The 19,413-nt window shown below is 51.4% G+C and overlaps 1 protein-coding gene across 1 annotated transcript; it reads left to right on the plus strand.

Moving 5' to 3' along the window:
* Window positions 1-1,423: 1,423 nt before the first annotated feature.
* On the plus strand, window positions 1,424-17,703 carry FBXO46 (F-box protein 46). The gene is made up of 2 exons (XM_045573713.1): window positions 1,424-1,534; window positions 14,739-17,703. The coding sequence occupies exon 2, from the start codon at window positions 14,816-14,818 to the stop codon at window positions 16,628-16,630; it is 1,815 nt and encodes a 604-aa protein (XP_045429669.1). The 5' UTR covers window positions 1,424-1,534; window positions 14,739-14,815; the 3' UTR covers window positions 16,631-17,703.
* Window positions 17,704-19,413: the final 1,710 nt, after the last annotated feature.

Raw genomic sequence — 19,413 nt, forward strand, 5'->3', positions numbered from 1 at the left:
CCCCAGTTCCCGCCAAGAGTGCTGGGCGCGAGATGGGAAGCGGGAAAGGGCAGGTGCAAGGGGACGTGCGCATGCGCGCCCTGTCTAATAGCAAGGCGCGAACTGGGCCTCGCGCCTTCTGACACTTCTCGCCGAAGCGCGCCACAGTGCCGACCAATCAGCGCACAGTCAGCAGCACGCTTGTGCTACGGGCCCCGCCCCCTGCCTGGCGACGCCTCGGCAGACCACGCCCCCGCTAAGGGCTCTAGCTGGTCCAGGGCCCCTGGATCCTAATGGAGAGGAGGCGGGGTCTTCTCAACTGCCACCTCTGGACTGGACTGTCACCCTTCAGTCTCCCATTTCCATCTTTTCTCCCTTCAGCGCCTATCTAACCAGGGCCTACTGTTCCCAAGCACCATGCGGCAAGTTGGGGATTTGGCCGTGCTTTTCCCAGGTCTGTCTGGAAGGCTCACAGAGCTTGAGAATCCCGTGAGGCAGGGGCTAATTGAAGTTAAATACATGGAGAAAGCCATTCAAATGGGACCATTGGAATTGGGCCTTCGTAGCAGTTCCCTTCACGATATGTGCTCTGATATAGCAAACTCTCCATTTTAGAAAGCTCACTCAGGGCCGTTGAGGAGGATGGCCTGGAAAGGAAATGCAGAATAGAGGCCCGGGTGTCCAACACATTTCAGTGCCAATCCCTTTCTCGCTGTGTTGCCATGGAGAAGAGGTTTAATCTCTTTTTGCCATATTTATAATTTTGGAATAATTCTCACTAGGGTTGTCTGCAGAGTGATATATATATATTTAAAACATGCGGTAAGTTGGGAATTTATACTGTTTTTACACTTATTTACGCTGTTCCGGGTGTTTGTGCAAGATACACAAAGGTGCCTGTCCTCGTGGAGCTTGTATTCCACTACAATGTGGACAAGTTCCTAGTGCATAGGGTATCTTCCCTTTTAAAACTTAATTTTCTCATTTGTAAATTAGGAGGTGATGATAAGAAAACCAGGGGGGGAAATGGGGGGGAAAGTGTTTGACAAAATACAGGGTACTGTAAACTATTGTGTTAGTCAGTTTAAGTGAATCGACAAACTAGTCCTTTCCAAATTCTCCACCTCTCACAACCGTCCCTTTGCAATTTTCTCAATTCTCTTTCCAAGGGCCCCGGGCCAAAATGGAGGAGGCTGGACTCCATCTCCCAGAGCGCCTGGCGGGGCGCTCTTTGCGCCTGCGCTGCCAAGCGCTCTCTTTGCCTCCAGAGACTTAGTCATTCTTTTCCTCGGCCCGCCCAGTTTGCTTCCTTCCCCACCCCCAAACTTGACCGTGCTGCCTTCTGGGAAGTGTAGTCCGTGGCCGCACGGACTCCAATTCCCAGCGGGCCTCGGGGCGGGAACCCGGAAGGGGAGGCTGGAGAGGAGCGAGTGGGGGGAAACCCGCGTAGCCGAGGGAGCTTCGGCGCGGGGAGATGGTGAGAACCCTGAGCGGGGGCCGGGGGGCGCTTAAAAGCCGAGGCGGGGGTTCGGGACCGGGGGGCGAGACGGAAGAGGTAGGGGCTAAAGAAAGGGCTGGACGAAGGGAAATCGCTGGGGGGAGGGGGTTCGGGGGAATGGGAGCCGGAGGGAGTAGAGGGATGGGGGCTGGGGATGGGTGTTGGAGGTGGTGAGGGAGTCGAGCTTTGGGATTGACTGTAAGGGGGCTCAGAGCTCGGGAAGGGAGTCCTGAATTGGAGAAAGGACTAGGCGTCCAGGCAGAGGGCCTGATGGGGGCAGTTTTGAGGGGGTTAACCTGGGGGATATGAAAAAGCATGGGTGGTCGGGGCTAAGATGAATGAGGGGGTCCGGAGGTTTCGAGGGAGAGGCCAGTGGGCCTCTGGGTCGGATTGGGAACCAGAGAGCAAGTTCAGATAGTGGGAAAGAGAAATCATTGGTGGAGTGGTGTGTGAGCTGGGCTCCAGGACTGGGGCTGGGATGGGAACATGAGATTCTTAGGAGCCTGGTTGTAGCGATAGTTTTTGTAGTCCAGCCAGCGACTCCCGATAAACTGGACAGTCAGAACTGTAAGGTAATAGGACCAGACCGGTCCTCGAGACAAGCTTTTGCATTCTTATTTCTCAGCGGGATTTAGAGAAGTGGAGTGGTGTTTGGGTATGGGTACTCCAGCATTCAGATCTCTTGTTCTGCCACTCCTTTGTGGCCTGTGCAAGCGTCCCCCCTCTGAAACTCAGTGTGCCCTTTTATCTGTATTGTGGGAACAACTTGCCACTGAGAAGAGGGGAGGCGCCCTGGCTGGCAATGCGTCCGCAGGCTCGGAGCTGCTGGTGAGAAGTTCCCCACCCCAGGAATGTGACTGGGTCACAGGTGCTAATGGATTCCCTCCTTTTCAGTCCAGCCCCGGGGGCATTTTCTGAAAACCTGACACTGATCTGGGCACACCCTGGCTCGGAAGCACGCTGGGGCTCCCCTCAGTCTGTTACAGCTAGCACTTACTAGATTACAAGCTAACACTTATTGTTCAGGAAGTGCCTAGTCCTGTTCTTAGCTGTCTGTGCACATGAACTCATTTGATTCTGACAACACTCCTACGGTGTAGGCGCTGCTATTTCCATTCTACAGAGAGGCGGCAGAGGCACAGAGAGGTGGCAGAGGCACAGAGAGGTGAAGCAACTTTCCCAAGGTCATCCAGCATTAAGTGGTAGATTTAGGATTCCAATCTAGGCATCCGGCTCAGAGTCTGGCTTTCACCACTGTAATTTAGTCCCATCTCCTTGGACTGAAGTACGGTGTCATGAATAGAGCCATGAGTGGGACAGAGACTTTTCTTCCGTTTGAATTTTAGTTCTGCCTTTTACTTGCTGTGTGACCTTGGGCAAGTCTTTTGCCCCCCACTCTATAGAATGGGATCCGGAACCCCGGGTTATGGGGTTCATGGTGGTACATGGGTAAAGTGCTTGGAGTAAGTGCTCAGTACAAGAGTGTCTTTTTCTCTTTCTTTTAAGGCGAATGGGAAATACAGAAGGCAGTAGAGAGGGACCAGTGAGTGAGACATCAACCATGCTGCCTCCTTCCTTTTCTTTCTTTCTTTTTTTTTTAAAAAAAGTATATTTTATTGATTTTTTTTTATAGAGAGGAGGGGAGAGGGAGAGAGAGAAACATGGATGAGAGATGAGAGAGAAACATGCATCAACTGCCTCCTGCACACCTCCTATTGGGGATGTGCCTGCAATCAAGGTACATGCCCTTGACGGGAATCGAACCTGGGACCCTTCAGTCCACAGGCCGATGCTCTACCCACTGAGCCAAACCTGTTAGTGCTGCCTCCTTCCTTTTCTCTCCCAGGTGCATCCATGTCCTGGCTTCTCATTCCCCATCCTCTACCCCTGGACTCCCAAGGTGACTCCCCGAGGGGGTGCTCAGAAACTCAATCTGCCCTCATTCCCATCTCCATCCCCAGCCAAATATAAATAATTCACGTGCCAATGCCCAGCCTGGCCCAGTTCCAGGTATTTCAATGGATAGGAAATATGTCTAACAACGGTGGGTTTGTTTGTTTTTTTTACCCCGCACACTTTTGGTCGTTAGGGCCTCGCATGGCAGTTTGGCAACTTTGTACATTCATCTTGAAACAGCTTCGTCCCAAGTTTATCTTGCAAGTCCTCTGAGTGTGATAGAAAAGCTTTGATATCAGAGAGGTCCTGGCTCCGATCCCCACACCTCTGCCGCTGTGGGTCCTCAGCCACGTCCCACTCTCACTCCGGACTTCAGTTTTCTCGTATGTGAGATGGGGCTGCCTTCCCACCGGGAGGGTAAGGAGTTGGTGAGGTTAATATATGGAATGACTGGTGCTAAGGAAGCCCTTACTAAGTGTGAAGTCTTTTAATGATTCTCATTCTTTCAAGAACAATTTATTGAGCTTGCACTCCAGAACCAGAACATCCAGATTTGAATCCTGGTTCCATGCCCCCCATCCACTGTGTGGCTTTGGGCAAGCCGCTTAACCCCCCTGGACCTCAGTTTTCTCTTCTGGGAAATGTGGGCTTATTTCTTGGGCAGTCCACAGTGTGGATAAAGCACCTACTGTGTGCTGCGGCCTGCCCGCGGGGAGCTCGCTGTTGGGCACTTGCAGCTCTGGTGGCACTTGTGCTCATTTTTCTGGTTTGGGTTTCTCTCTCACTGATTCACTTTCAGCCCCTCGGGCCAGCTCTGCCTGCGTGTCATTGTTTTCGTGGATTTTTAACACTTTGACTCTGACTCCCAGTGAATTATCTGTAATCATATAGCTTTGGGGGAAAGTTGCCAACCTCTCATTCATCCTGTTCCTGTGTGTCATGTCTGGGCGCCTGGGGTGATGTGACACCAACCCCCCCCCTTTCCTCTATTTGTTTGTCTTAGGAAATATGTCCGCGTTCCAAGTTATTTCGCCTTTTCTTGACATCTTAAATGTGATTTTAGCCTGTGTTTGTCTGAAGCTTACTTGTACAAAATGCTGTTTTGTTTTGTTTTAACCACTTTTAATGGTACATTTCTAGCAGCTGTGGGAATCTGTATCATTCCTAAAAGCACAGGTCTTGCAAAAAGGCGTGGCTACCCTAGCTGGTTTGGCTCAGTGGATGGAGCTTCGGCTGTGGACCGAAGGGTCCCGGGTTTGATTCTGGTCAAGGGCATGTACCTGAGTTGCAGGCTCCTCCCTGGCCTGGGCTTGCTCAGGGCATGGGCAGAAGACAACTAATCTGTGTGTTTCTCTCACGTCAGTATTTCTCTCTGTTTTTACCTCTCTTCCACTCTCGTTAAAAATCAATGGAAGAATACCCTTGGGTGAGGATTAAAAAAACAATAAGTGGGGTAGGGGGGAAAGAAAGACGTGGTTTATTACCTGCTTTGTGATGCCATCTGACATCTTCTTAAGATCGTAACTTCCCACCCAGACTGATGTGGCTTCATTGGTTGGAGCAGCGTCCTATATACCGAAAGTTTGGGGGTTTGATCCCCAGTCGGCAGCATACAGGAGGCAACCAATCAATATTTCTCCCATCAATGTGTTTCTCTCTCCCTCCCCTCCCCTCCCTTCCCCTCCCCTCCCCTCCCCTTCTACCTTCCCCTCCCCTCCCATCCTTTCTCCTTCCCTTCCCTCCTCTCTAATATCAGTAAGCATGTCCTCAGGTGAGGATTAAAAAATAAATGAATAAACAAAATAGAAAAAGATCTGGCCTTCCTCCTCCCTATACGTGCTGATCCCTCTGACTGTGTTTGTCTCTCATAGCACTCGCCACCTTGAAACTCACTGTGTGTTTATTGTCGCTCTCCAGAACAGAGCCTGGCACACAGTAGCTGCTCAGTAAATACCTGCTCAGTTAATAAGTGAGATCCATTCCCAACAGTAACAAAGGAATGGCTACATCTTGGTTATTTTGAGGGACTAGGATCAACCGATTTCAGAATGTGAAATAAAGAGGGAAGAAGTCTTTGGCTCCCATCAGTGATTTCCAAACTCTTAGGCAGTCTTACTTTTTCTTCATTATCCCAGCACCTGAAGAACGAGGCTCCCCTGGGTGCCTTGATGGCACTGAATGCTCTCCAGTGTGGTTGATTTAGTGAATCATCAGTTAACCCGTGAGTGGGTGCTGTTGTTATCTGCTTTACATTGGGAGAAACTAAGGCATGGAGGGTTAAGCATCCCGCCTGAGGTCACACCCCCAGAAGTGGGGAGCACAGGGGTGCTGACGGGCCTTTCCTGGATTCTGCCTGTGTCCTGGGTCTCTAGATCCACACTCTGGATTTATACAATGCCTACTGTTAGCGAGCTTATTGACTAGTCAGAAAGGAACACTTGGATGTGGCGGTGATCTGGCTGCGACATCTGTCACCCCATTGACTGCCACGGTTGATTTGGCTGATCTGGCAGGCTAGGCGGGTGTCCCCCTCCTCCCTCACCAATCCATGTGCGTCCCTCCAGAAGCTGTGCTCTGTCTAAGAGGAGGACCTTCCCCCCAGAGGGGAGGACGGGTGTTAGGTCCGCTCCCCTGTTAGAACCTCCAAACAAACTCACGGTCCATTGATCCACTTGTAGGAGAGCGTAGGGTAGTCAAGCTTCCAAGACTCCGATCATCCAAATGAGGCGCTGCATGTGGCAGTCTGCCTTTAAACAAAAGCGAGAGAAGAAAGAAAAAAGAAAGACAGAAAGGAAGGAAGGAAGGAAGGAAGGAAGGAAGGAAGGAAGGAAGGAAGGAAGGAAGGAAGGAAGGAAGGAAGGAAGGAAAACCTGCCTGAGAGAGAGAGAGGCCAGTAGATGCTGAAGCTTAAAAGCTAAGACAGGTATGGATGGATCAGGATTCTGGACTGGGAGGGGGTGGGGTGGGGGCAGGGTCTAGAGAGCTGGGGATAGAAGGAGCAGGACCGGGCATAGGGCCATGGTGCCCTGCCGCTGGTTCCTGTGTCACTGAGCACGTGTATGCCCCGAGCACCTGCTCTGTGCCCAGCCCTGTGCTGGGCATGGAGGCACCCAAGGTGGGGGAAGGGGAGTCAGCCTGGGGGAGAGGGGCATCTGTTCGTTATCATTTCTTCTGTCTTTGGTTTGCTGTTGATGTTTGCATCTTAAGTTGCACGCTTGGCTCCTCAGTTGTGAGCCGGTGCGTTTCCGGAACCCTCCCTCGACCTGCTGCACCCGGTCCTGGTCTCCCTGAGGTTCCTGCGGCCTCTCTGGGCGGGATCATATCGATAGTTATCTAATCTGATCGCTTCCTTTTCTTGGTTACCCCTTCATTTTTGGAGACGCAAATTCTCCAGTGGCTTCCTGAGCAAGGGTTTACGGACATGCATTTTTATTTCTTTTTATGAGTTTGCACCTCTCGTGGAAGGGTTTTAAGCAGGGAGTGCGATGGCCCGATTTGAGTCTGGAAAGCGCTCTCTGGCTCGGATGGGGTGGGAAGAGCCGAACTGTCCCAGGGAGCCACGTGTGGAGGCTGGAGCTGCGCCTTTGAGGAGAGGCCCCAGCCTCCCAGGAACCCACAGGGGGAGGGAGGTCCTTGCCATTCAGCAGTGCCAGGTGCTGCGAGAGGAAGAGCGTCCATGCAGCTTGGGAGGGCATTGGGACCCCTTCATCCTGGGCGCAGGATTTCCTCAGGTTGGCATGGCTGGAACCAGATTTTCCCGCCCCCCCCCCCCCCCCCAAGGTCCCAAGTAGATGATGTCCTGAGTGAGTGGCAGTGTTAGGAGTTTGTCCATTCACTCATACCGATGTGCTGCACACCTACGAGGCGCTGGGGCATTGTTGCTCAAACTCAGGTGTGCATACCACAGCGCTAGAGATCTTGTTGAAGATCTCACTCTTACTCAGCAGGAGTCGGCTGCAGAATTTCTCACAGACACTCCCTGGGACCACACTTAGCGTAGCCAGGTGCTCAGCGCTGTTGTAGAAGCTGGGGAGATAGCAGTGGCAAAGCTAGACAAAAACAGTGCCCCGGCCGCGGCAGGGGTGGGGGGGGGGAGGGCTTTTTGTAAGGGGAAACTGACAAACTTTGTAAGTGAAGTTCATAGTATATTATACTGAGTGGCCAGGTTATTATGATCTATGAACGCATAATAATCTGGCCACTCAATGTGTGTGTATGTGTGCTAAAGGCCCGGTGCATGAATTTGTGCATGGGTGGAATCCAGCCAGCCTGACCAGTGGGAGGGGACATGGGCAGTTGGCCGGCCGGCCTGCCTGCTGGTTAACTCCTGGTTGAGGGGACAATTTGCATTTCAACCTTTTATTATATAGGATATACACTGAGTGGCCAGATTATTATGCGTTCAGAGATCATAATAATCTGGCAACTCAGTGTAGATAGTAATGCGTGCTAAGGAGGAAATAAATCAGGGATGGTATATGTCTGTGGGGTTGGGGATGCGGGGCGTGCTGCAGTTTTAAATCAAGGAAGATCTCATGAAGGTGATTTCTGAGCCAAACCTGGAGGAGAAAGGGGGAAAGCCTTGTGGATTCTAGGGAAGAGCATCCTGGGCAGGGGGAACAGAGAGTGCAAAGGTGCTGAGGACTGAACAAGATGATCCTTGCAAAGTTTTCCATATACTCTGAATGAAACCATGAACTTGTGCTCTGGAGACAGCCAAGTTCATTCGATTCAAAGCTCTTGCCACAAAGCTGTGTCCAAAGCCAATTACTTAGCCATTCAGTGTCTCCATTTCCTAATCTTTGGCATGAGATTAAAAATAGTAAGGGTTGAGAATTGAGTGAGTTAATATTTATAGAGCACTCGGAGCAAAGCTTGGCTCCCAGCGAGTGCTCAAGTGATAAGTGCTGTTGTGACCATCCTTTTCTCTCTCATGTATTCGTGGTGGTCCTGATGGCTCCTTCGGATGTCCGCCCCTTTCCCATAGCTCTTCCTGGGAGCTCGGTGCCGTCTCTGCGTCCCGAGCACCCAACCCAGGGCCAGTGCGCAGGAGGACCTCCGACTGTCAGGCTAGGGATGGAAAACGTCGATTCTCAAATTGTTGGGGGCAACCCGTCCCAGGTATTCATTATGTGGTTTGGATCCTTACTAATTTTATCTTCTCACCTGATCTATATGGAGAGGGATGTTAAGGTTTCTCATTACAATTGTGGATGTGTCAAACTTTCTGTTATCTTATTTTTTTGCTATATATATATATATATTGATTTTTCAGAGAGGAAAAGAGAGGGATAGAGAGTTAGAAACATCGATGAGAGAGAATCATTGATCAGCTGTCTCCTGCACACCCCCACTGGGGATGTGACCACAACCAACGTACATGCCCTTGACCAGAATTGAACCCCGGACCCTTCAGTCCGCAGGCCAATGCTCTATCCACTGAGCCAAACCAGTTTCGGCTTTGCCGTATATATTTTGAGGTTATAGTATTAGGAGCATTTATTATTATTATTATTATTGTTATTTTGCAGTTAAACTTTTATTGAAGACTATCCAGTGGCGAGAATACCTTATGTATTATACCATATTTTAGACGTACATTAAAGAACTCATTAAGACCGATTTTCACAGTGCATTCATCCAAACAGCCTTAAATATATATATATTTTTTGTTAATCCTCACCCAAGGATATTTCCCCCCCATTGATTTTTAGAGAGAGTGGAAGGGAGAGGAAGAGACGGAGAGGGAGAAACATTGATGTGAGAGACACATTGATTGGTTGCCTCCCAAACACATGCTAACTCAGGCCAGGAACCAGGCCTGCAACTGAGGTGTGTGCCCTTGACTCAAATGGAACCCATGATCTTTCAGTCCAAGGGCTTATGCGCTAACCACTGAGCCTAACAGCAAGGGTGAAACAGCCTTAAATATTGTTAAAAGCATATTCTAGCGCCTGTCTTGAGTCTTTAATTTAGATTGCCGACTATTTTCTTCTTATTTTACTATCAAGGAATTAAGCTACATTGTTTTTTTGTTTTTAATCAAGACTGTTTCTATTAATATTTTGAGGCCAAATTATGACATGAAACTTATTTACTTAAGGTTTCTGCCTTAGGAGCACTTACGTTGAGAACTTTTTTGTATAATGGGTCAGTTTGTTTTATCACCATCGTTGTCCCTCGTAATACCTTTTGCTTTTGTCAAAAAAAATTTTTTTAAGTGGTAATGTCACTCTGTCTCTTGGTTCGTAGTTGCTTGGTCCGTCTTTTTTCATCTTTTTACGTTGCCTTTCTGTGTTGTGAGCATTTTCTGGAAGCTGATCTAACATAGGGCCTTTTCCTGGCTCAGTGTGTGAGGATTTAGCAAATTCTGCCCCAGTGATCCCTCCAGCTGGGACACAGACAGATCTGGGTGTGAACAGAGTGCAGACTGCCAAGGCCTCGTGCGGGAAGGACACGGAGTGGCGCTGCAGGAAAGGGAGCTCTGGTTCCTCTGGTCTCGTGCTGGCAGTGCTGCCGGGGACACCACGATGGCCAGGATAGCCTGGCCCTTCCTCCCTGCCCCGGGGCTTTCCAGTCGGGGGGGGGGGGGGGGGAGACTAATCCATCGCTAGGCAGCAGTGACCCAGAGAGGGCAGGGCTGGGACAAGGGAACCCAAAGGTCCCCTCTGGGCAGGTGGGTAGTTTCCAAGAAGAGGGCTCAGGGAAGGCTGTCTGTTAAAGTGACATTTGAGCAAAGACTGGAATGAAATAAGGAACTGAGCTATGTGGAGATTTGGGGGGGGGGGGCAGGGGAAGAACATTCTAGTTAGCAAAAACAGCAAATGCAAGGACTAAAGGGAAAGAGCTCTGAGGAATATACTATGATCTCTGAACGCATAATAATCCGGCCACTCAGTGTATATCCTATATAATAAAAGGCTAATATGTAAATTGTCCCCTCGACCAGAGTTCGACCAGCAGGCAGGCCGGCCAACCGCCCATGTCCCCTCCACCTGGCCAGGCTGGCCAGATCCCACCCATTCACGAATTCATGCATTCTAATATATATATATATATCTCCAAATTATTATGCGTTCATAGATCATCATAATCTGGCCACTCAGTGTAGATAACAAGGCCAAGAGTGGGAGCCCAGAGGGGGTTAGCATCTTGGAAGAGGGGATGGCTGAGCAGAGACCCCAGCAAATATATAGTGAAAGAATAGAGCACAGTAATCTGCTCGTCACACCAGCTCTGTATGGCCTTGGGCTGCTTCGTCAGCCTGTCCTGCCTCAGTTTCTCCATATAGTGCCGATGAGAATAGCTCCTACTGAGCACCAAAAAGGCTATTATAACTACTCTCTATGCTGATCAGGTGCCCATTGCGGGTGTGGAGGACTAAGGGGGGGATGAGGCTGGATTGGTCAGGTACCTGGGCTTTTCCCCAAGAGCATGAGGAGTCTTGGCATGTTTTGAACTGAGTAGGGACAGGGTCAGGTTTGTGCCAGCCCCTTCTAGCTGCGATGTGTGAGATGGCTGGAAGCAGGTGAGGCTGGAGCAGTGTGGTGGGGGAATCAGTGATGCCTAGACAGGCGCCTGCAGTGGAGGCACCTTTGGGTGCCTCTTCAATCAGCCCGGCATTAAAAGGATCTATACCAGCGCTGTTCAATAGAAATACTGGTATAATGCAAGCCATATGTGTAATTAAAAAAATCTTCTGTTAGCCACATTGAAAAGATGAAAAAGAGATTTAGTATTTTATTTAACTAAATTATGTAAGTATTTTAACAGGTAATCAGTATTTAAAAGTCATTGCTGAGGTGTTCAATATTCTTTTTATAACTAAGTCTGCGTCAGATTTGGGGTGCCTCGTTGGAAAGGCCGGAAGGAGAGGTTCTTTTGGATACGGGGCCTGAGCCCGGAATGCCAAGCCCAGGGGTTTAGGCTGGTTGTAGCCGTCGCAGAGTTCTGTTATTGGGTTTTTAGGGTGAGGTGATCCCGCTGTCCCAAATCTTGGCCCTCATGGTTCCCAAGCAAAGCTGGCCGCTCTCAGATCTTCCTGCTTGCCTGCTTCCGCCCTGGAGTCTCAATCTCGGAGCTGTCTGGCCCTTTAAATCTCAGCTGTCAATCAGGGCTCCTGTTTAAAGGGACCGTCCCGTAATAAACCTCTCCTGGAACGCGGCGGCCTCGGTCCTGGCCCGGTTCCTCCGTTTAGCAGGAAGTTAGGAATTGTTCCTCGTTCTCTTACTCGCCGCCGTTTCCACACCTCCTCCGTCACCTCTCGCCTACTCCTCCCTCTTTCCAAGTTGGGCCCCTCGGCCAAGGCCTTCCTTATATGGGCACGGCCCCGAACGGCAGCCGCTCATTGGCTGGGGACGTCACGCGCGATTCTGTCAACAAAGGGGCGGAGGGAGACTAGTCGTGCTCCCAGGCGCGCCGACGGCCGGGGAAAGGAGTGAGTGGGCGGGCCCGTTCCTCCTTGTACGCATGCGTGTGGGCGTCCACCTTGTCCCGCCGCAGGGGGCGGGGCTCGCGGGTGAGGGGGCCTTGGGGGCGTGTCTAGCTTTTGAGGGTCATCTCAGGGGGTTGGCGAATTTGGTGGGGGGGTGGGGTAGTTACAAAATTGGGAGATTCCCTTTGTATTGAAGCGATATTTTGGGCCTTGGGCAAGTGTATGCTGGGTTTGGGGAATACTTGGGGTTCCCTGGAGTTTAGAGGGTGCCTTGGGGTTTGGGTTTCTTTTATAATGTGACAGGTTCGTTGTGTTGTTGGGGCCTCTTTTGTGGTTTGGGATGTTTGGTGGATATATGCTTTGAGGAGCTCACGGAGAGACTTAGAAGCAAAGTAAAGAATACAGGAATTCCAATTCTGGAGCAAGAACCCCCAGGCGTTTGCCTATCTGTTCCTACCTCTTCCTGCCTATCTGGCTTCAGATTTGGGGTTTATCCTTTCTGTGCCTCATCTGGACGCAGGGACTAACGCACTGCCTGCTTCTTGGGGACCAGGAGATTAGCAGGAATTGTTAGAACAGTAACTAGTTCCCAGTGACCTGCAGTAAGCACGTGGCTGCTATTAAAATATTTGTAGGGTTTCTTGGGGGGGGGGTCCTTTGATGAAAAAAGTATGGTTTGGTTACTTTTATGTATTATGGAGCGTTTATGTGTTAGTGAGTTATTTTGCAATTTTTTTTTAATAAATTTTTAAAAAAATATATTTTATTGATTTTTTTATAGAGAGGAAGGGAGAGAGAGAGAGCCAGAAACGCCGATGAGAGAGAAACATCGACCAGCTGCCTCCTACACACTCCCTACTGGGGATGTGCCCGCAACCAATGTACATACCTTTGACTGGAATCGAACCTGGGACCCTTCAGTCCTCAGACCGACGCTCTACCACTGAGCCAAACCGGTTTCGGCTTATTTTGCAATGTTGGAGGCTTCTGTATAGTTAGGGAATAACGTGAAGGTTTAGAAAGAGTTCGGGATGAGTATGGGATTTCAGAAAACGGGACTTTCTGGGCATCTGTGAGTTTGGGAAATTACTGGTAGGCTGGGATTTGTGAGGGGTTTCTTGAGATTGGGTCTTCTGTGCTGGAGGGGGTATTTATACCTTGGGAAGTTTAAATAGAGTTTGGGAAGGTCTGTATATTTGGGGGCATTCATATTCTGGATATGAGGGTAGGAACTGATTGGAGGATTTTGGGGGTGGCTAAGTTGAGAAGGATAGCGCCTTTGCTGTGTTAATGTCCATTCCTGGGCATTTAGATGTATTGGTGGTTAGTAAACTTAGGCATCTCTAGGTCTTAGGGGCTGTGTGTGATTTTTAGTGAGGAACTGGAATTGCAGCAGGGCTGTAAGAATTTTTGTGGTAGGTGGGTTAGGGATAACAGTAAAGATTTTTAGGATTGAAACTGTCTTTGTGACTGGCGTCTGTGGGTGTTTGGAGGCTGTCGGTATTGAATGGATCATGAAAGATGGGGTTTTAGTGGTATTTGTGGAATTGCCAGTATTTACAAGGATAGTCTGTGCTTCAAGGGTCAGCAAACTTTTTCCATAAAGATCCAGATAATGAATGTTGTAGGCTTTGTGAGACCATGTGTTCTCTGTTGCAATTACTCAACTCTTCCATTGTAGCAGGAAAGCAGCCATAAACAAATAAGCATGTGTTAATAAAACTATTTGCAAACACAGGCTGTAGGCCAGCCTTGGCCCACGGGGCCATGCGTAGTTTGCTGACCTCTGGTCTATAGACATGTGGAGGGTTTGAGGTTTGGAAGGTATTTTGGTTTCGAAATGTCTGGAAACAGATGGGTCAGGGAAAGACTGAGACAGGAATATGCTACCTGTTCCTGCAGTGAAAAGTAATGTCTGGCTCATAAGCAGATTTGCCTCGAGATTAGGTCATGCACACAAAATTGTTGCAAAATAAAATGGTCATTATTAAGAGAGCCTGGCCTTAGCTGGTTTGGCTCAGTGGATAGAGCGTTGGCCTGCAGACTGAAAGGTCCCGGGTTCGATTCCTGTCATGGGCATGTACTTTGGTTGCGGGCACATCCCCAGTAGAGGGTGTGCAGGAGGCAGCTGATTGATGTTTTTCTCTCATTGATGTTTCTAACTCTCTATCTCTCTCCCTTTTTCTCTGTAAAAAAATCAATAAAATATATTTAAAAAAAGAAAAGAAATCCTTAAGGGGCCCCATGAGCTGAACAAAGGGAGGAGGCAGTTTCTTTTTTTATTTTATTTTATTTTATTTATTTTATTTATTTTTTACAGAGAGGAAGGGAGAGGGATAGAGAGCTAGAAACATTGATGAGAGAGAAACATCGGTCAGCTGCCTCCTGCACACCCCCTACTGGGGATGTGCCCGCAACCAATGTACATGCCTTTGACCGGAATCGAACCTGGGACCCTTCAGTCCGCAGACCGACGCTCTATCCACTGAGCCACACCGGTTTCGGCTGAAGCCAGTTTCTTAAGGGCCTTTCAGGCGTGGCCTCGGATTCCCCCTTCCCAACCCGCCGCGCTCCTCCTGTGGGTTTGAGTCGATAGCGGTGGGCGGGGCTGGGGATTCTTGTCTTTTCAGGAACTGGCTCCTGGATGACCAAATAGGAAAAGGAGGAGCTGTCTGTCAGGTGGTATTTTCCCTGAAGGTTAAGGGCATGACAGCAGGAGGCCTCTCTAGGGCTGGAGCAAGCTGCCTTCTCCGCTCACGCTCACGGTGTTAAAAGAGAGGTCCCGTCCCTCGGCGGCCCCCTGCCTGCTCCCCGGTGCCAGGGGGGCAGGAACAGAGTTCTTGGCGGTCCCATTGGTCAGTTTCAGCAGGACGGGGTGGCACCGGGAGGGCAGGCACTTCCGGCTTCCCATCTCCTCTTTCCCGTGTCCAGGTGGCCCGCGGAGCACGCCGCCATCATCCGGGTCCTGAGATGCAGTGATCCCCGCCCGCCGGCCGCCATCCCCCAGAATGGACCGTGGCGGCCTCCTGCCCTTCCAGCTCTGGTGCCCTCGGCCCTTTGGCACCTACTCCCAGAACCAGCCGCGCCCGCCTTCCACAGCCCTCAAGCCGCCAGCCTGTGCCGAGTCGGGCGGCAGGGCCGAGCCGGACCACGGGCCTGCCCACTCCGAGAACACGCCGCCCGCCTTGGCCACGGAGGCCCCGGCCGCCCAGCCGGCCCCCCTCCTCTCGGCAGCCGCTGCCGGCGATGAGGGCCGAGTCCTGCTGGACACGTGGTACGTCATCAAGCCTGGGAACACGAAGGAGAAGGTGGCCTTCTTCGTGGCCCACCAGTGCGGTGGCGGCGGCGGCGGCCGGGCCAGCTCCATGAAGGTCAAGGGGCACTGGGGCAGTGACAGCTCCAAGGCCAAGCGCAGGAGGCGCTGCCTCGAGCCTACGAGAGCTCCGGGGGGCCGGGAGGGGCCCCCTGCCGCCCAGGGCGCCCCGGCCGCAGCCACCGAGGATGTGGACCTGCTCTCCGTGGCTGAGATGGTGGCCCTGGTGGAACAGCGGGCGGCCCTGGCCCTGCAGAACTACCCGCAGCCCGGCCCCCCGGCGCCCGTGGTCTTCGTGTCGGCAGAGCAGGGCGGCTCTGCCAAGGGGCTGGGGTCCGAACGGCGGCCTGGTGGCGGGGACTGCAGCCGTGTGGCCGAGGCGGTGGCTCATTTCGAGGCCCAGCGGGACAGCCCTCCGGCCAAGGGCCTCCGCAAGGAGGAGAGGCCCGGGCCAGGCCCCGGGGAGGTACGCATCGCCTTCCGGATCTCCAGCGGCCGAGAGCCCCGCGCGCCGGACGGCAGCCTGCCCACCGGGAGCGGGGGCCGGCCGGGCTGTGCCTACCCGGGCAGCCCAGGACCGGGGGCCCGGGCCAAGGACAAGATTACCTGTGACCTGTACCAGCTCATCAGCCCCTCTCGGGACGCCCTCCCTAGCAACGTGGAGTTCCTTCTGGCCAGGGCGGACGAAGCCAGCGAGGGGGAGGCCCCGGCCCCTGCCAGGCCCGAGGACACTCCCCCGGCGCCCCCTCCACCCCCCGCCCGGGACTGCGGAGCATCCGGCTTCCACGTGGACGTGGTGGTGACGGGCGTGGTGGACGAGTGCATCTTCTTTGGCAAGGACGGCACCAAGAATGTGAAGGAGGAGACAGTGTGCCTGACGGTCAGCCCCGAGGAGCCGCCCCCACCGGGCCAGCTCTTCTTCCTCCAGTCCCGGGGGCCGGACGGGCCTCCCGAGCCACCCCCAGCAGACTCGCCGGCCACTGCCCCAGGCCCGGAGGACGCCGAGGGCACGGCGGACACCTCCCTGTGCCGCCTGTACCGGCACGTGTCGCACGACTTCCTGGAAATCCGCTTCAAGATCCAGAGACTGCTGGAGCCGCGGCAGTACATGCTCCTGCTTCCCGAGCACGTGCTGGTCAAGATCTTCAGCTTCCTGCCCACCCGGGCCCTGGCCGCCCTCAAGTGCACCTGCCACCACTTCAAGGGCATCATCGAAGCGTTTGGCGTTCGGGCCACGGACTCGCGCTGGAGCCGAGACCCCCTGTACCGCGACGACCCTTGTAAGCAGTGCCGCAAGAGGTACGAGAAGGGCGACGTGTCCCTCTGCCGCTGGCACCCCAAGCCCTACCACCACGACCTGCCTTACGGACGCTCCTACTGGATGTGCTGCCGCCGAGCCGACCGAGAGACGCCTGGCTGCCGCCTGGGTCTGCACGATAACAACTGGGTGCTGCCCTGCAATGGGCCTGGCGGGGGCGGGGGCCGGGCTGGCCGGGAGGAGGGGAGGTGAAGCCAGGGGAGGGGGGGAGCCACCACGCCCACCCCTCTCCGTGGGTGCCGAGCGCCAGGACCTGGTCACCAGCCCTACCTACCCCCAGTCCGGGCGGCGTCATCCCCCTCCAGACTGAGCCGCGGCTGGGGGGGGGGGGGGTGACCTAAGAAAGCACTCTGACTGACTGACCCCTATTGGTTTTCTATTCTTAAGACCCAGGGCCAGGGACCCCCGTGGAGGGTGTTTTTTTAACTAGCATCTCAAGTTCCTTCTCCATTCAGCCCTAGCACCCTTCCTGCCACTCTCCTCCACCCCAGGGACCCACCAGCAGGGAGCAGACGGCAGCTAATTTTGGTACTACTTAAGGGTTCCCCCATCCTGGCCCCCTTCTGCTCCCCCCTAGCCACCCACCTCCATTCTCTGTCTCTGGAGCTGTGTTCTCTCCCAAGAGGCTGCAGCACCCAAGGCTGCCACCTCCTAACCTGCGCCAGGGCTTACCACCTCTTCAGGAATTGGGGGCCGTTCGATCACAGATCAGACTGGGTACGTCTCATGGCAGCCTGCCATTTCTACATGTTTTCCCCACTAAAACAATAAAAATCAGTTTTCTCCTTAACCTCAAGCAAGTAATCTCTCCACTTCCCCCAAAGGGGAAGGAAAAAGAAAGTTGAACTCTAAAAATTTCCCTCCTCCCGTTATTTAAGCTATTTTACCATCACCACCGCTTAAAAAAAAAAAAAAAAAAAAAAGCTGTGAAGCCCTTTGCCTCGCTCTTGACAGCGTGGGGGGCCAGGGGGCAGGGACTGTGGGTTTGAATTTGGTTGTTTTCCTTCCGCTCTGGGTACCTGTTCGGGCTTCAGGGTCTCCACCCTGAGCCGTGTGTTTCTTTAGAAAAAGCCTTGGTTAACTGAGACCTTGATTCTTCGGGCAGTTGGGTCTGGGGTGTTTTTGTTCGTTCCGTTTGGGCTCTGTTTTTTGTTGTTGTTGTTGTTCTTGTTTTTTCATCCCTGTGGTTCTGGAAGCCTCTGGCGTGTGGCATCTGACCAGTTTTGAATTGGTCCTTTCTATAAAATCTGTATTTATAAGGCTGAGCACAGACTGGTTTGTATATTGTTCAGGGAAGGGGGTTTGGGAGAGAAGGGAGTCCTGGGTCCGAGCATGGTGAGATGGGAAAAGCTGAGAAAAGGATCCTTAGCCAAGTCCCTTAGCATGAAATTATTTTTGACTCTTCATCTGTGTCAGTTTGGATTCAAATCTCAAAATAGTAGTCGCTTAAACAAGATAGCTTTTATTTAGAAACCCAAGTCATCAGGAACCCATGGTCCAATACGACTGCTAGAACTCCAGCCATCACCATTTTGCAGGGAGGGAAACCCCCTTCCTCCTGGGAGCACTACACTATACAGTAGGTCCTCAAATTAACAGCATTTCATTCAAGGTCATTTGCTTCTCACTGGTCAGAACTTAGCCAAATGGAAGGGCTGCAAAGGAGACTGGGAAATGTAGTCTTTTAGCTGGATGCTTTGTGCCCAACAAAAGAACTCTTACTAAAGATCCCTATAATGAAAGTTTTAAAATATTCACTTATTTACTAAATAAAAAGGGATTGAGACATTTAAGAAATTAAAGTATAAAAGAAGAGGGGAAAATGGATTTTGAGAGGCAGCTAACATTCTTTGATATTCTTTTTTCTTTTCTTTCTTTCTTTCTTTGATATTCTTATCAGGGAATCAAAATGTCCAGAGAAACTAGGATATGTCCATAGAAGTTATTCAATGCTTAGACTTTAGAATAAAAGAGACCTGGGTTTGAATCTCAGTTTGGTTTTACGGGACTTCTGTTCCCTGTGGAGGGAAGACCAGACTATTGGGACTCTGCTGCTGAAAATATAAGTTAAATATCAAATAGCCAATAAAATACGGCTCAGGATACACTAGGCCATAAATTTAAAGGAAAGGTACATGGGGCATTTGCTGATGTGGACAAATGGGTTTCCTATTTGTAGCCTTATTGGGGCAGGCAGAAGTCAAGGCCAAAGCCTGCCCAAGGCGATAAATCTAATAGCTAAGATCCCACTGAACCAGAGGCTGAGGTAAGGATGACCCAAAAGATTGTAGATGTTCTGAACGCTGAGGGGAGCACAAGACCAAAGAAAGAAAAAGGTGGACCGGAGAATCGGCGGTCGTAGGCTGGCTCTGGCGTGGGTTTGCAGGTAGGTTTGCATCAGTGATGTTTCCCAGGGTACTTCCAGCCGAGATGTCTCGCAGAAACAAACACGAATCCTCTGGTGTAAGAAACTGTCACTTAGAGTCCCCCACACATAATTTTCAGACAATGAGTTGTTTAGAGTCAAATGACCAAATATGCATGGAAATATACCAGCAAGGGCAAGAAACAACAGAGCAAAAACAGGCTTCAGATGATGAGACTCCAAGAGCTTGCAAATATATGCAAGGAACTTAGTTAAATAGCCTAGCAGATATAAAAGAAAAAAACCCACAAACATATAACCAAAAGTAAAAACCCAAGTGTGGCTCAACAGCAAATTAGACACAACTGAAGATCATTAAACCAGAGATAAATCCACAAAGTAGCAGACGAAAGTTTATATAGCCTGGCTGGTGTGGTCCAGTGGTTGGGCATTGACCTATGAGCCAGGAAGTCGTAGTTTGATTCCTGGTCAGGGCACATCATCAGGTTGCAGGCTTGATCCCCAGTGTGGGGCGTGATTCTCTCATAGATGTTTCTATCTCCCTCCCTCTCCTTTCCTCTCTGGAATCAGTATATTCATTTTTATTTTA

This window comes from Pipistrellus kuhlii, unplaced genomic scaffold (genome assembly GCF_014108245.1).
Source record: "Pipistrellus kuhlii isolate mPipKuh1 unplaced genomic scaffold, mPipKuh1.p scaffold_m20_p_55, whole genome shotgun sequence".
NCBI lineage: Eukaryota > Metazoa > Chordata > Mammalia > Chiroptera > Vespertilionidae > Pipistrellus > Pipistrellus kuhlii.

Excerpts from the sequence above, each read along its gene's own strand:
- FBXO46 (XM_045573713.1), top strand. The coding sequence starts at position 14,816 with ATGGACCGTGGCGGCCTCCTGCCCTTCCAGCTCTGGTGCCCTCGGCCC.